The sequence below is a fragment of the Alternaria arborescens genome, assembly GCF_004154835.1.
Source record: "Alternaria arborescens strain FERA 675 chromosome Unknown contig_46, whole genome shotgun sequence".
NCBI classification, from domain to species: Eukaryota; Fungi; Ascomycota; class Dothideomycetes; order Pleosporales; family Pleosporaceae; genus Alternaria; species Alternaria arborescens.
The window spans coordinates 55,628-72,240 of NW_021167901.1; the positions used below are offsets into that span (position 1 = coordinate 55,628).

The following is a 16,613-nucleotide window of genomic DNA, read 5'->3' on the forward strand; positions in this document are numbered from 1 at the left end:
GCCTGACGTAGAAGACAAAAAGCATAGGAGTAAGGCAGCGGTACGACGTAACGGGGGAAAGCCTACACGGATACTCGAGTCATATTATGACATGCCATACGTGAGATTATAGGTTGCAGGTAAGCAATTTGTAGAGGAACGCGTCGCTTGTTGCCTTTCCGATTGCCGGTGCTCAATTTCCGCGCTAGCAGGGGTATCCAACCACCTGTTTCCAGGTCTGTACGCCTTTACTTCAGTCGAAGTGCAGACACAAATCAGACGCGTCTCGATTATGGCTGAACTGTTTATTTGTATGTATGCAAACTTGTTCTGAGATGGACATGTGCTCACGAATGGATAGTCACCGAGACCGTCTTCACGTTATCACATTATCACATTATCATCATTGGTGACCACAAGTTGTAAGGGATATGAAAGTGTCCATAGGCTCTAAGCTACAATCTTAAGATCCTTACTACACCTTCATGTGAGCTCAAGCTCCTCCATAACTCAAACACCCAACCATTGGCCCGCTGTGCTATTTTGTGGACAATCGACATGTGTAAAACCCCGGGATAACAAGGCGCCAATACAAGGATGCCCCCGCTACTAGGCTTGTCATGATTTCGAGAACCGTACGCAGGAACACGCTAGGAAGAAAACCGTCAGTCGATGAATCGCTCGGACGCATGACTGCCAGTACCTTAGAAGCACTTGCGGTGGACGATGGAGGGACCGCTCTCGTCGTACTCCTGCTTTGAGATCCACATCTGCTGGAAGGTGGAGAGGGAAGCAAGAATGGAACCACCGATCCAGACGGAGTACTTGCGCTCCGGGGGAGCGATGATCTTGACCTTCATCGAGGATGGGGCGAGGGCGGTGATTTCCTTCTGCATACGGTCGGAGATACCGGGGTACATGGTGGTACCACCAGACTGGTTGCTGTTAGCTGTGTGCTTTGCAGGATTGTAGCATGTAACATACCATGACAATGTTGCCGTACAGGTCTTTCCTGACGTCGACATCGCACTTCATGATGGAGTTGAAAGTGGTGACGTGGATACCACCGCTCTCAAGACCCAAGACGGAAGGCTGGAAGAGAGCCTCAGGAGCACGGAAACGCTCGTTGCCAATGGTGATGACTTGACCGTCAGGAAGCTCGTAGGACTTCTCCAAGCTGGAGGACTGGCTGGCGGTCTGGATCTCCTGCTCGAAGTCGAGAGCGACGTAGCAGAGCTTCTCCTTGATGTCACGGACGATTTCTCGCTCGGCAGTGGTGGAGAAGGTGTAACCGCGCTCAGCCAAGATCTTCATGAGGTAGTCAGTCAGATCACGACCAGCCATGTCGACACGGGAAATGGCGTGGGGAAGAGCGAAACCCTCGTAAATGGGGACAACGTGAGTGACACCGTCACCGGAGTCAAGAACGATACCGGTGGTACGTCCGGAGGCGTACAGGGACAGGACGGCCTGAATGGAGACGTAGAAAGCGGGAGCGTTGAAGGTCTCGAAAACAATCTGTGTCATCTTCTCACGGTTGGACTTGGGGTTGATGGGAGCCTCGGTGAGCAGGACGGGGTGCTCCTCGGGGGCAACACGCAGCTCGTTGTAGAAAGTGTGATGCCAGATCTTCTCCATGTCGTCCCAGTTGGTAACGACACCGTGCTCAATGGGGTATCGCAGGGTCAGGATACCACGCTTCGACTGTGCCTCATCACCGACATATGAGTCCTTCTGGCCCATACCAATCATGATACTGTGTGTTGTTAGATGGCGGATTGCGTGGGAATTACGGGAGGTTCATCGTACCCATGGTGACGCGGTCGGCCGACGATGGAAGCTGCGAGCTGTCAGAAAGTGCTCTCAAATCGCGCTTGATGCAGCCTTGGCTGATAAGGCGGAGATGGAGGTACTTACGGAAGACTGCTCGGGGCGCATCGTCACCGGCGAAACCGGCCTTGCACATACCCGAACTGTCAACTGTCAGCTCAAGCTCGTTTCATCTCTGCCCCCTCGCGCGCTGCTGTGGACGGGTTCGTCGCGGCTCGGATAAGGCGAGGGCGCGGATAGCCCCTCCACAGCAGGGATGGCGGTGTTGGGCTTCGGCGGTGCCAACTCACCCATTGTCGATGACGAGGGCTGCGACTTCCTCTGTAGTAGGCAATAGAGGTTAGCAGAGCTCATTGAGATAGAGAGTAGGGTGGACGGCGATGGTTAGGACACGGGGCGGTAGGGGTGGAGCTTGCTTACCCTCCATGTTGATTGATTAGGGTGAGATTAGAGTAGACGTGGAGTTGTAGAAGGGTGTCTGTGTAGAGTCGCTGGAGCAATTGAGCGTCAGTGTTTAAGCTCAGAGATGCAGCTAGCGGTGAAAAAGTAAAAAGGGTACGGAGGTGTTCGGGGAGCTTACAAGTTCGGCGGCGGTGTTGAGGTTGAGGTTTCTGGTGCGCAGAGGCAAGAACTGGGTGTGCTAAATAAGCGGGTCGGCCTTGCCCAGATTTAGCGGGGTGGCAGGAGCGCAGGCGCGAAGGAGGCTTTGCACGAACGGGCGGCTCCTAAAGGGGATTGTGTATAATTTCAGCGTTTGGGCAGTTGGCTCACGACGATCACGGCATTGGCTATCTTATATCTGTTGGTGGAATTATGCAGCCTAGAGCCATCATCTTCTGCCCTGGTGGTACGCACTTGGAGAGTACGCAAGCTCCCCGCCACAGCATGAAGGAAGCTGCTGTCGACGCACGTCAACTCTACCAGACCGCCAGGCAGCGGTGTTAAATCCTTGGCGTATAGCAATCATAGACACTCCACTAGGACCTACGTGTTCTCGACGGCGCGCTGTGAATGCATAAGTCGGGAGCAAGCACAAGTCAGTCCCCAGCCATCCGCGGCTGCTCACCGCCAACTCGCCATATCCCCGCCCATTCCGAATACGACGGGTGGTTGGTCACGTGTGCGGAGGGGCAGTCAACGTGCACCTAGCCAAACGAGCATTTGTAGCACCAACTCAAGTCTCGATGCTAGCATGTCGTGATTATGTCATTTCAGGTCAACATCGAGAATTCACACAAACACGCCGTTTCCATTGTGTTTGTCACGTTGACACCATGTGATTGATGGTGTTGACAGCTGCGTTGCTGTGTTGGGCAGCATGTCCCATGGAAGGCCCGCGAAGCTGCTGGTCCCCTCGCCAGGCGTCGGCGTCATAAGGCCCGCCAAAATTATTCAATGTCTACACACCCCGCAGCCGTTTTCCTTCTTCACACAAGAAACCGCACATCAAACACATATCCGACAACATGAACGATCCAGGACTAAACAACCTCCTCAAATGGGGTATTCAAAACTCCGAGGCCTCGCGCACCGATGTCGCCGCCGCCGACCAACCGCCGCCACAACTCGACGCTGAGGCGCTGCAACGGCTCATGACTGGAATGTCAGGTCCCTCGGATGCGCAATTGATGCAAGAAAGTATGCAAGTCATTCAAAACGAGGAGGCAGAACTGGAGCACCGGGTAACCGCATTCGACAACTTTGAGCAACTCATCGAGAACCTCGACAACGCGAACAACATCGAGAGCCTGGGACTGTGGACGCCTCTCGTGGAACAACTGGAGAACAAAGATGCTGAACTCCGACGCTACGCTGCATGGTGTTGCGGTACTGCCGTCCAGAACAACATCAGAACACAAGAACGGGTAAGTAGTCTTCAATCCTGCGCGCCTATGGGTCATGCTAACAGATCCCAGCTCCTTGTAGTCGGCGCTATCCCTACCCTCGTTCGTATGGCAACCTCAGATGCCGAGAACAAGGTCCGCAAGAAGGCCATCTTCGCCCTTTCGTCATCCGTTCGCAACTTCCAGGCCGCGCTCGATGCCGCCGTTGAGCACATGCCTGCCGAGTTCAAGCCCCAACAAAAGTTGGACGCTAACGACATGGAATCAGTCGACGTTTTGATCAACAAACTCCGCGAGAGTGTATAACCGCATCGGATCTGGATTGCATTGGGTTGGCGTTACGGTACTTGGAATGTCAGCATGAAACGGCGCATAGAGGGAAAAAGGTTGAACATAGGGGACGGGCGGAAGACATACCCGAGATTTGACGAAGGAACGCTTGGGCACATGATCCCATAGTTCATCACGTCGAGCATTGCATAGACTAAAGCAATACGAATTCGACGATCTCTTATATGACCCCCAGCACAAGACCAATCAGCTCGCTGAATGCTTCTCTTCCAACCATGCTCTTGTCCAATCCCATACCAACCACAACCATTCTGGTTTCCCTGTCGTCGCGCTGTTTGATAGCACTGGCAATCTGTGTCGCGAGCGTTTGTCCAAGAACATCAAGCTCCGCTATCGTACCGCCAAGTATATTTGTAGCCGTGAGATGGTGCATAGGAAGGAGGTCTGAGTTGGGATCGTCTTCGTCGCGTTCAAGGGAGGCATTCGAAGTCATCGAAGCATCGGTTGCAGAGATATCGAGAGGAACATGTACCTAGGCAGTATCAGCAAACGTCATCACAATGTATCGTATATATGAGCATACCCAATGTGCTAATCGTCCATTTTGCGTGACAGTGATGAGAATCTTGTCCGCAAAATTGACCGCCGTTGCTGTGGTCTTTATACTCTTGATCATCGAGGTGGATGTGCTGGTACGCGCTGGGTATGGGGCAGGCGTCACGGTATAGTCGTCTGAAGTGGTGGGTGCTGCCATTGCGTTTGTGTTCGTGCGGTGGTATGTCTGGTGCAGAGGGGCAGCTGCAATCGTAAAGGTATTACGATGGAGTGTGAGCTGAGTGCCTTGTATTCGCCAGCTACCGAGAATGTATGCGTGCCAGTAATATGGTGATTCGAGCTGCTCTTGTGTGCCTCGTTGTTTGTGTTGTTGCGTCTCTGGCCAACAGCCCACTCAACTTGCGCGGGAGTGATGCGGAGTTCGCCCGCTAGCGTCTGATCCCCACCAAAAACTTTCGGGCGCCGCGAGCAGTCCTCGACGCCGCAACCACCAAAATGCCCAAGTTTGTGCCGCGACAGCGAAAACACAAGGTTCTGGCCCGTCGCAAGACGCCGGCGAACGATGCCACTATCGACGCCAATGCGACCGAGATTCTGCCCCAGGAGGAGCAAGAGCGCGCTCAGAAAAAGGCTGCGCTCAAGGATGAGCTCACACGAGAGTCACAGGGCAAGATGAGCGGCAAGAAGAAGAAGCGCCTCGACAAGTACATTGTACGTCGAGACACCGTCTGGAGTGGCTTGCAACACTTTTTGCGGCCACATCGCGTTGGGATTGCTGTGTGAAGAACTTCAGGGCTAACTTTTGCAGGACACAAAACTCAAGAAAGAAGAGAACCTTGAACTTCTAAAGAAGCTCGCATCCCAAAAGGTCGACACCAGCTTGTTCCAAAGCTCCAAGAAGCTTGGTCGAGGGGCGGATACCAAGAGAGAGGCACTGAGGCGGGCGCTGGCCGAGAGTAGAGCCGGCATAGATGTAGAAAAGAACGAGGGCATGATTCTTGAGAAGCGCGACTTCAGGGAAGTCGAGGACCACAGCTCCGACGACGATGACGACGACGACGATGAACAAGTACCGGTATCTGCTCCGAAACCAACCGTACAACAAACCTCTTCACAAACAGCGCAAACCGACGCGCCCTTACAAGAACGCGCACCGTCACCGTCACCCTCCGAGCCCGAAATCGACGTCTCTCAACCGACTACGGGAATCTTTGCGGCCCTAAGGCAGACTGGTGGACTCTTTGGAAGCGGCCTGAAGAGGCCTCTAGAAGTTGACGAGTCAGGCAAACCCGTCATACAAGTAAGAAAGCGCAGGAAAGGTCAGAGCAACAAACCTGTCGTGGTTGAAGATGAGGTAGCATGGGAGGGCTTCAGCTCGGGTAGTGAGAACAATGAGCAGGATGATGAGGACGAGTCAGAGCCTTCTGGTGCTGAGTCTGAAGACTCTGGCTCAAACTCTGAAGAAGAAGCATCACCTTCAGGATCCGAAGCGTCAGACGAATCTGGAGACTCTGAAGACTCGGAGGACGACAGCGATGACGATAGCGACACAAGTCCTGACGAGGAAAACAAGGTCGCAAAGAAGGAAAGGGCATCAGCTTTCAAAGCATGGGCCACGCAGCAAAGGAATGAGCAAGTAGGATTTCCCCCGAAAAACCAACTTTCTTACGCACCGATTCCCGCCAATTTCAAACCTCGAGCTCCCGAGCAAGATCCTCTACCCCCAGAACTCGAGACGAAAACTGCGACCGACGGGATACGGAAGGCCTTCAGCGTCAACGTCGAACGATCGTCCGAGATACAGGAATCAAGATTGAAGCTTCCCATTGTAGCGGAAGAACAGAAGATTATGGAGGCTATACACAACAACGACGTGGTGGTAGTTTGGGGTGCCACCGGTAGTGGTAAGACCACGCAGGTGCCCCAGTTTCTCTTAGAGTCTGGATATGGAGCACCAGATGGTCCCACACCTGGTATGATTGGAGTCACGCAACCACGTCGTGTAGCTGCTGTCAGTATGGCGAAACGTGTTGGTGATGAACTTGGTGACCAAAGTACGAAAGTCGCGTACCAGATCCGATTCGATACGTCAACGAGTGCCAAAACCGCTATCAAGTTCATGACTGATGGTGTGTTGCTGCGAGAGATCACCCAAGACTTTGTACTGACAAAGTATTCTGCGATTGTCATCGATGAAGCTCACGAGCGCAGTGTGAACACCGACATTCTCATTGGCATGCTCAGCAGGATAGTGGATCTCCGCGCACAGATGGTCAAGGAAGACCCAAAGAATAAACCTCTGAAGCTGATCATCATGTCTGCTACTCTACGCATTTCGGACTTCACGGAGAATAAACGCCTATTCAGAAGCGAGCCACCTCCTCTGATCAAAGCAGAGGGTCGTCAGTATACCGTTGTAAACCACTTCTCACGTCGTACACAACGAGACTATGTTGAGGAGATGTATCGCAAGGTGTGCAGGGGTCATCGAAAGCTGCCAAAGGGCGGAATGCTTGTCTTCCTTACTGGTCAGAACGAGATCTCGCAACTCGCGAAGCGGTTGAAGGAAGCCTTTCCTTCCACACAGGGGCGGGAGGTGAAGGCTGGCAAAGTCGTGATCTCTCCGGCAGAGACGCCGCTAGAAGCAGAAGACATTGAGCTAGGTGGGCAGGCCGAAATCCAGGACTACTTAGACGATGATGGTTCGGATTCAGAAGGCTCTGTAATCATGGGACTTGATGATGAGGACGACAAAGAATTTGAGATCGAGGACGAAAAACCGGAGGAGACCGTCATGAACGTCCATGTTCTACCTCTTTACTCGCAGCTGCCCACAAATCAGCAGCTGCGGGTGTTTGAGCCACCTCCCGATGGTTCTCGTCTAATTGTCCTTGCTACAAACGTCGCAGAAACCAGTTTGACGATACCTGGTATCCGCTACGTATTCGATTGCGGAAGAGCCAAGGAAAAGAAGTACGATCTCATTACTGGCGTTCAAAGCTTCGAAGTAGGATGGATTAGCAAAGCCAGCGCCAACCAGCGATCGGGTCGAGCCGGCCGAACCGGTCCTGGTCACTGCTATCGCTTATACTCATCGGCCGTGTTCGAGCGAGACTTTGATGAGTATGCAGCTCCTGAGATTTCACGAACACCCCTGGAGGGCGTAGTGCTGCAGTTGAAGAGCATGGGCGCACCTGTTGTCAACTTCCCTTTTCCAACATCACCAGATAGGGAGAGTCTGCAAAAAGCTGAGAACCTGCTCTCGTATCTGGGGGCACTATCTCTGGATGGCAAGGTTACCAAGCTTGGTCACGAACTTTCGTTGTATCCTCTCAATCCGCGATTCGCCCGTATGGTCGCTATGGGTGTTGCGCAGAACCTCGCAGCTGAGACCATCGCACTGGTAGCGGCTTTGTCTGTGCCGGAACTCATTGTGCCGGAAAACAATCTGGGTCTTCGTGAGCCAACTAGAGATCCTGACGCCATTCGTACAGACCAGGACAACATCGAAGCCGAAGAGCGCTCACGGCTGCGCAGAGCTTACAACGCCGCACAGGCTAAAATGAGCATCAACGCGAAGCAGAGTGATTGCATCAAGCTCAGTAACGCAATCTGTGCCTACGCATACGAGCCTGACTCGCACCGATTCTGCGAAGACATGTTCCTCAATCCCAAATCCATGAATGAAGCTAGCCAGCTCCGCCACCAGCTCACCAATATCGTTCGTGCACATCGACCTACCGCCATCGGAACGTACAACCCAAAACTTCCAGCACCTTCAGAGCGAAATATCAATCTCCTTACCCAGATATGCGCGGCAGGCTTCATCGACCAGATTGCTATGCGCGCTGATCTTGCTCCTGTGCCTCCCGAGCTTCCGAGGAAGCCTAAGACTGCCATCGATGTGCCATACGTCACGCTATTCTCCTCACAATTAGAGCGTTCGGACGACCCACATTCGAAATACGTCTTCTTACACCCGTCTTCTATACTTGCGCGTACGCCACCAGCGAAGATGCCAGGATATATAATCTACTCGCATCTCCAGCGCGCGGCAACGTCCACGATTACTGGCAGTCGGACACCGAAGACGCGCATGCATCCTCTTACTCCTGTTACGAGGCCACAGATTATCAATATTGCGCTCAACACACCGTTACTACAAGCAAGTAAACCGAAGGGTAAGATTGCAGAGATTAGTAAGGATAAGCGGGAGTGTGAGGTCGAGATGAGCCTCATGGGTGAGAAGGGTAGCCAAGGATGGGGTCTGGGCATTAGAAAGGTGGTGCAAAGAAAAGAGCCTGGCGGACGATATGTTATTGAGCGAATACTTGGTTGAAGATAAATCGTGACGGAACGTAACAATATATTGAGATACCCGACAAACGACTTCGCACCTATACCTACACACTCTTGACGGTTGTCTACACACTTACCGTACACTGATCTAATCCCTCGACACACTTGTCTCAACAGCAACCTTCTCATTTTGAAACACAGCAACTTCCTTCTCCCTCTCTACACTGCTCCTCCCCTTGCCCTCATCATCGTGCCTTGCAGCGCCCACACATTTGTAACTACTAAATTTCCTCGCAGGTAGCTTAGCCTCAAACATCTCATCAATCTCTTCTAATGTCCTATTCTTTACCTCAGGAAGGAAGAAGAAGACCCATGTAGCAGCAATTGCACAAGACGGCGCCCAAATGAAACCATATCTCGGCCCCCAATTCATAGACTGCGGATTGATAAAGTATGGTGCGGTAAAGGTAGTGAGCCATGCGCCCACGAAACCGGCACTGGCAGCCAGACCAAATGTATGGGAGCGCAGACGCTGATTCGGGAGTTCGCCACCGGAGAGCCAGGCGTAAGTCGATATCATGCCGTTGTAACTGAACATGTAGATGGCGGTTAGACCAACTGTAACTTTCCCGGTTGACTTTGCGTTAGGCGCTTGGTGATATACGACGGCGATGATGAGTTGGAGGATGCCGCAGACAAGTAGGCCGGTCATGAGAAGCACGCGCCTGTTTCCGTAACGTACCACAATGAAGGAGTTTGCGATGAAGGCCACTATGCTGATGGCGGATAGGACATTAGACATGGCGAAGGGATCGGAAACCTTTGCCATCTGGAGAAAGTATGCTTTGTATGCAATGATGAACATGGAGCCCGATGCTGCTTGGAGTAAGACGGCGAAGACGGCGAGGAAAGTACGGCGGCGATCGACGGGGTTGCTGAACATGTCGAGCCATCCTATGCCAGAACTTGTCTCTTTCTCCTTCTCAATGGCTGCTAAAATGGCGGACGCCTCTGCTCGAGAATCGTGGCGCGCAGGGCGAAGCCATTCGAGGGCTTTTACACCTTCTTCGAAACGACCTTGAAGAATCAGCCAACGCGGGCTCTCCGGGATGAACCATATCGTGCAGATGATGATCAGGGGAAACACGTAAATAAGACCGAGCGGGATAAGGTAGGCGGATTTGTCTGGTCGTTTCGCGGTGGCCCAGTCAATGATGGTGCCAATCAGTGTCCCGAAGGAGACGAAGAAGTTGAAACCTGTCAGAAACACGCCACGAAGTTCCGCCGTACTGCTCTCTTGCAGGTATAGCTGTGAGAAGGTCATGAAGTAGCCGTTCGCGAGACCAATAATGAGACGACCAGCGTAGAGGGCTCCGATGTTTTCCGTAGCCATCATCATGATATTGGCTATAAAGCAAGTAATGCAAGCCGCGACCAGACACATGCGTCGTCCAAAGCGGGTGGATGGAACACCAGCAGTAGCGGAGCTGATGAAAGCTCCCAGCGTCATAAGAGAGGAGATGAGCTGCTGTCTTTCTGTATCGATATTCCATCCCGTAGGTGTCTTGTCGGTTTGATATCCGAATATCTAATATCAGCAGTCAGCCATCAACCCCAAGGAAAGAAGTCATTCAATTGTTTCGTACCTTGAGAAACCCGACCATAGCCTGCAAGCCTCCAATCATACCGAAATCGAACCCATACTGGAATGGGCTAAGGATCACAACACCACACGCAAGGAACAAGCGCGAGTGGTCGCGCCACGTGTAACCATTGTTATCAGACATGGTCAAAAAGTCTGTGGATGAAAACAGAGCAAGGCAGGTGGAAAGCTAGATTCTCCTACAGCGGGAGCGTGGTCGAAGCGACGCCATTCGTTTTGCCTTATACCACGAAGATCATTTGCCCAGTGTGGGCTGAATGCAAGCAGCGACTTTACCCATCTGCCGATACAAGTTATTGCCAAGTCCTCTGTGCAGATAGGCCTGAGTTGTGCGACCCCACAAGTCAGATGGCTCTCCGCTCGTTTAGAGCCAATGGTGGAAGGTACTTGGCGACTTGTGCATCTGTACATGTGGGGAAGAGTTGTGTGGACAGAAGGATGGGTAGTCGGTGGTTTTGTGCCTGAGACTGGTCATGTCTTTGTGTGCTTTGCAGTAGATTACGAACTATATGGAGCCAGGTTGTCCGATATAATCAGAGCGATGAAGATTTGGCTGCAGTTTGCGGGTTGTTCAGCATGAAGCACTGGACAGCAGTCTTCACCTCCGAGGTCTGGAAATAGTCATCCGTGTGTGGCTGGGCCAAGGAAACACAGTTGTTCATGATGAAAGTCGGTATCACAGTACCGTGAAGCAGGTGGATACAGTTGGTTTAGTAACACGCGCTATGAAAAGCAATTGGATAAATGTGAACTGGAGAAGTATGGGGTGCGGGATAGTGGTTGGAGAGTGTGGGTCAGAACGGCTGTTGCGCGGGGAAATTAAAGCTTAGCTATACGGCGTGTTGAGTGGCACCGCGCAGCTGCCAAGGGAACTATACAAGGACGCCGTCTTGCGTGTGTTTGCAGATGCAGGCGTCGGTATGCAGCCAGGGCGAAGTATATCGCGGATTCTCGAAGAAGGATCCGTGGTAAGCCTTCGAAAAGTGCGCCGGCGTACGTATTCAGAATGTACAACCGTTATCCTGCATTTGTTGCCCACAGGCACCGGACGTTTTTCTAAATTTAGTCATGGATTTTTATTTTCTTTGAAGAAAGAACCAGTACTGCTGCCACTGTACAGAGCAATACCCGAATGTATTGTTACCATGCTGAAACTTGACTACGGCGCAATGCTAGCAGACCAAATGAGCGCAACGCTAGTGTGGCCGCGAGTCCACCCCACCATGTTACTTCAATATGCCACGCATAACAACGTCACTCATCCGCAAGGCGCGCGCGATAGACGCTCTTCTTCCTGCTCTTCTTGCGCCGTGTCGCGAACTACAGGCCGCCCAGAACGAGCTGCGATGGCTCCGCGAACACGTCGAGAAAGTCGCGAAAGCGCGTCGCGCCAAAGGAGACACGATAGCTAAGGCTTCTTTGCTACGACAGTTGGTCAGAGAAAGAGCCGCTGGAAAGCCACTACAGTATCTGTTAGGCACGGAATACTTTGGCGACCTGGAGATACGCTGTAGGCCTGGTGTCTTGATCCCGAGGTACAGCATACTACGACTTCGAAAGGATCCATGCCTGACAATGCGAACAGAGCAGATACAGCCGCGTCAGTCACACATCTCGCCAGTCTCCTACGGAATGCGCAAAGTCTCCCTCCAGAAATACGCGTACTTGATCTTTGCACCGGCACCGGCTGTATACCCCTCCTCTTCCACCACGAGATATCCTCGGCGTCGAATAACATAAACCTACGTGTTCTGGGTGTCGACATCTCGGAGAAGGCCCTGCGTCTTGCGAGACACAACCTTCAAAGACTACGCAAGACGCGACAACTTCAAGACAATGGGCCATGGGACTTCCTACAAGCCGACATCATGGTCAATCCCTTCTCAGATCAGACTGAAGGCGTCTTGTCGCTAACAGCTGCCCTCAACTTCAAGAAAATGCCGTCTTTCTGGGATATTCTCATTTCGAACCCGCCGTACATCTCGCCATCCGCCTTCTGGAAAACGACCACGCGCTCAGTCCGCGGTTTCGAACCGAAGCTCGCGCTAGTACCTCCCCACAAGCTCAAGCAGACAGACATAGAGCAAGGCGATGCCTTTTACCCGCGGCTGCTTGATATTGCCAGAGATGTGGAAGCCAAAGTTGTCCTGCTTGAAGTTGCCGATCTGGAGCAAGCGCTTCGCGTAGCACAACATGCACGCAATCTAGACATCTTCGACGGCGTTGAGATATGGCGGGAACAACCCGATGCTAGTGGCGACGCTGAGAGTGAACAAGACTTTGCAGTTATTGGCCAAGGCAACGCCCGATCCCTCCTCTGCTGGCGTGATCGTGGGGCATACTGGCTTGGCAAGATTGCGCCCTTGGCTTCATCAAACGAAGATGCGGATCGCCTCTTTCGAAGCTCCTTCGTCAAAATGAGGGACGCAGAAGAAAAGGCTAGAGAGATCATCAACAAGAAACGGGTTGGAACCACGGTTTGATATGGAGATCGTCTCTGGGGCTGAACACTCTGCTACCCCTCTTCGCCGATGGCCTGATGATAGGCGAATGTCAGATCACTCGAAGGCCAGATGAGCAAAGTGCAAGTCAAGCGCCTTTTCCTCCTCAGCGTCTGCGGACCGAGGTACTGTCTTCTCTAGATTGGACGGATCTCAATCTGCCTATCTCTATGCCAACCTCAAACGTCAAATTAACAAGGATGTCAACGAACCCTTCGACTTCAACCGTCACTCGCAGCTAAACTTTGAGCAAGTGGTATGCGATATTCGGGGTACATCCTGGTTGACACGTCAATACCTCAGTCTCCCATATCATTACATCTCAGACTTCCACCAGCACATTGTTGGGTTGCTAGATGGTCCGTCACTTCACCCACCAATCCGGCTTACGAAGCACAGTTCAAACGTTTTGATAGGACCTCAAGGAATAAGAATCCTTATGACCAGGACAGATATGTGGACTAACAGCATGTTTGTGATCCACTGGCGTCTGTGTGGAGATTCTGGTACTGATAAGAGTTCGAACTACGCTCTTCTCTTCTGAATGGTGCCTAACAATCAAGGTACATTAGATGCATTCACTGCAACTTCCATCTAGAAAAAAAAACTACAAAAAAAGACCTTGTATCCACCTCAGCTGAAGTTCACGTCCGTCTGGGAAGAGGCATGCTACGGCGTATGCGGCAAAGAAAGTGCAATTCGGTTTCGCGGGTACTAGGCCACTTTACAACGACGATTTCAGGACTATAGTAATAAAACTCAGATCTGAACATTGATCACGCTGTTTGAACAGTGCAGAGTCGAATGAGTAATGCTTAATAACGCTACAAGAATACAAAGGAACCATAAAAAGAAACAAAGGATAGCTTCGAGATCCGCATTGCGGACAATACCAAGCACATATTGAGGTCAGACGCGTTGTGCGTGCTTTCTCATTCCAGCAAAGGAGCCTTCTCTTCCACAACTGTAGCCCTACAGGGTGCGAGTCTCGCTATCCTGTGGTATATAATGCTACACAACAATGCGGACATGACTGTCCATGGCATGACGTTAAATATGACGGTATGTAAACCTCCGCTCAAGAGAAAGCCCACAGCGATGCCAGACGTTATGCCTGCGAGAAGAAAGTGGTCTTGGCATTGGTCGCCTACGCTGATCTGGTAGATAATGGTAGACGCGGTGAAGAATGCGACGGTTGAAGCAGCCATGTGGTTAAAGCACGCGGCGCTTGTTTCCGAATGTATCGTAGTTGTTATGAGCCATGATGGCCATCTGTGGCGACCAAGATCGAGTGCCGCTATTGTGTCGACGAGAAAGCTTGTCAAGAGTGCAGTGTAGGATAGGCAGTGGTGTAGCCATGTGGTGGTGCACTCCGGTCGATTACCGTGATGCGAGCAACATATATGCAGTCTGCGCATGCCGAAGAGAGAAAAGCCTCTCAAGTGGTGATGGCTGCTAGATCCAGGCAGAGAAGTGTGCTTAGGTTGTTGGCCGAGTTTGTAAGTAGTAGGTACCAGCGAAGTTGTGTGTGAGCTCGAAGATGCGTTTGTTTGTGAGTGAGGTTCCTTCGTTCATGGCGATAGTCTTAGGTATTTATGTATGTTGTCGTAATGGTAAGATCACGAAGGCTAGGAGGCTAACGGGTAAGGTGAGGGGTTGTTTGCCCTGTTGCGAGAAGCTGCATCAGGCTGAGGCGCAAGCTAGTTACCGGTGTGCGCTGGCCGTGTCCTTCACTATTCTTGACGAATAACCACCAAGGATTCAATTGTTCGCCTGACTCAATAACACTGCTATTGCATGAAAAGAGTGGCTGTGTTCATCAAGCAGCAGTTCTCCTCCTATCGTTCGACCATTCGTAATTTTGGCTCGCATCTTCTGCTATCTGCAGCGAATAGTGACCGGACATGTAATTCCAATTATGCCTCGCTATCTGCACAAAGGCATTGAAAGATGGCTGAGTCTAAAGCACAGCCATGGTATTGTTTGCCTTTTTTCTCTTGCTGACCGGTGATACTTCTCTCAACAAGCTCAGATAGAAACGTAGCGCTGGATCTTTTAGAGTCGGTTCCCTTGGATATTTCTCCTCAAACTTCTCTCCAAACTCGGCATCTGTGAAATTCCCGACTTGAGGTGAACTGCAAAGTAATTTCCGGTCACCCACTCCATGAAAACCCGCTAATTTGATTCTAGATACCATCAGCAGTAGGACCGGACTCTAACACACTGCATCGCACAGGCTCTTCGACAACTTCAAGCAGTACAAAAATCGCTCTTCTGGAGATGGAATCTGCCAAGAACACACCTTTTACACATTTCCGTACGTTCTTCGCACCAGCACAAGAGAAGGAGCACATAGGCGCTGCATTTCACAAATCTTCTAGCGAAAAGTCGACGTCTTATCGTAGTCCAAGGACCTTGGTGCTTCCTAAGACGATCTTGGTTTCTCTGGCGGTTCTCATCATTCTTACGAATATCGTCGTTCCCGTCACAGCAATGGACAACCAAATATCAATGGCATCATACCCCGTCCAGAACAGTCACGGCATTTCCATGGCTAATCCGACTCCTGGGTATCCCATGAGAGGGTTCTTAGTCAGTACAGGCACAATGGCAATCGTCATTGTCGGATACATGGTGACTATGGCAAGTCAAATGCTTGGCCCGTTGATGGGTATAACCAGTGTATTGTGGTTCATCATGCGTAATGACGTAGCAATCCGACCCAGCTTTTCCTGGTCGTATGTATTCCGAGTTTTCTAATCCATTGCTGGACCTTGTTGACACTGTTTAATAGAGTTTTTGGCATTTGGTCCATCGCAACGATGATGTACCTTCGGTATCAAGCTCGCCGAGTGACACTTGACAGGCTGTAAGTATCTACAAACGACATCAAAGTGAGCATATTGCTGATCACACTCAGATATGTACTGCTTACACTGATGTTTGCCGGGATCTGCCTCTCCATTGTTGCACTTGTACAAAAAGCTTCAATACAGAGCGGGCTCGTTACCGCCGTTCCTCCCTGTACTTCCTTTGCGGCGTACGCTGTAGCATTTCTTTTTCCTGATCGTCGACAGCCTCTGCAAGAGTTTGTTGTCTGACCTATGTCCGCCTCCTGGCTTCGTTTTGGCCTCGCGGTCCCTCGATTCTTACCGTTCATCACTCAATGATTGAACCCCACAAGCTTTCGGCGAATGAGCTACATTGTACATACCCCGTGCTCCTGCCGCATCGCTTAATCAATCTTGTAATGAGTAGATGATATTATGTTTTAGTTACACGCAAATGCATCACCTTCCATAAGGTAGGGGGAAACCTTTTCGAATTGATCGATATCACACGGGATGGAGGGCGCATGTTTAATCTTTTCCTTCATGTTTGTCTTCTTACACCAAAGATATATTTAGGAGAAGTCGCATGACATTTCCAGCTTCATGTACATAGTATGGACACAGCCTACACGAGATGAATCAACGCTTTTGACTCTATATCTTCTTCCTCTTGACTATGTTAAGTCAATCGACCTCATAGCCTAAACGCGACCGTGTATTACGTGAAGTCAAAACGCCCATAACAAACATATGTATGACTTGTACGATATTAAACAAACACTCCTGTAACTCCTCGCTATATGTTTTGATCTTCCAAACC

The 16,613-nt window shown here is 51.2% G+C and overlaps 6 protein-coding genes across 6 annotated transcripts; 3 read left to right on the forward strand and 3 right to left on the reverse strand.

The window, feature by feature from the left end:
* Nucleotides 1–683: 683 nt before the first annotated feature.
* Nucleotides 684–2,236, reverse strand: AA0111_g11240 (Actin, gamma; the record flags this gene model as incomplete). The annotated part of the gene is made up of 6 exons (XM_028645083.1): nucleotides 684–914; nucleotides 964–1,735; nucleotides 1,789–1,819; nucleotides 1,897–1,952; nucleotides 2,100–2,130; nucleotides 2,230–2,236. The coding sequence occupies 6 exons, from the start codon at nucleotides 2,234–2,236 to the stop codon at nucleotides 684–686; spliced, it is 1,128 nt and encodes a 375-aa protein (XP_028501175.1).
* A 1,039-nt stretch (nucleotides 2,237–3,275) lies between these two features.
* Nucleotides 3,276–3,959, forward strand: AA0111_g11241 (hypothetical protein; the record flags this gene model as incomplete). The annotated part of the gene is made up of 2 exons (XM_028645084.1): nucleotides 3,276–3,674; nucleotides 3,726–3,959. The coding sequence occupies 2 exons, from the start codon at nucleotides 3,276–3,278 to the stop codon at nucleotides 3,957–3,959; spliced, it is 633 nt and encodes a 210-aa protein (XP_028501174.1).
* A 205-nt stretch (nucleotides 3,960–4,164) lies between these two features.
* AA0111_g11242 (hypothetical protein) lies at nucleotides 4,165–4,698 on the reverse strand (the record flags this gene model as incomplete). The annotated part of the gene is made up of 2 exons (XM_028645085.1): nucleotides 4,165–4,476; nucleotides 4,528–4,698. 2 exons carry the CDS (start codon nucleotides 4,696–4,698, stop codon nucleotides 4,165–4,167), a joined length of 483 nt encoding a protein of 160 aa, XP_028501173.1.
* Nucleotides 4,699–4,994: 296 nt separating this feature from the next.
* On the forward strand, nucleotides 4,995–8,838 carry AA0111_g11243 (putative ATP-dependent RNA helicase; the record flags this gene model as incomplete). Its single annotated transcript, XM_028645086.1, has 2 exons — nucleotides 4,995–5,210; nucleotides 5,308–8,838. The coding sequence occupies 2 exons, from the start codon at nucleotides 4,995–4,997 to the stop codon at nucleotides 8,836–8,838; spliced, it is 3,747 nt and encodes a 1,248-aa protein (XP_028501172.1).
* A 108-nt stretch (nucleotides 8,839–8,946) lies between these two features.
* AA0111_g11244 (hypothetical protein) lies at nucleotides 8,947–10,585 on the reverse strand (the record flags this gene model as incomplete). The annotated part of the gene is made up of 2 exons (XM_028645087.1): nucleotides 8,947–10,386; nucleotides 10,445–10,585. 2 exons carry the CDS (start codon nucleotides 10,583–10,585, stop codon nucleotides 8,947–8,949), a joined length of 1,581 nt encoding a protein of 526 aa, XP_028501139.1.
* A 1,112-nt stretch (nucleotides 10,586–11,697) lies between these two features.
* Nucleotides 11,698–12,944, forward strand: AA0111_g11245 (hypothetical protein; the record flags this gene model as incomplete). Its single annotated transcript, XM_028645088.1, has 2 exons — nucleotides 11,698–11,996; nucleotides 12,047–12,944. The coding sequence occupies 2 exons, from the start codon at nucleotides 11,698–11,700 to the stop codon at nucleotides 12,942–12,944; spliced, it is 1,197 nt and encodes a 398-aa protein (XP_028501138.1).
* Between the last annotated feature and the right edge of the window lie 3,669 nt (nucleotides 12,945–16,613).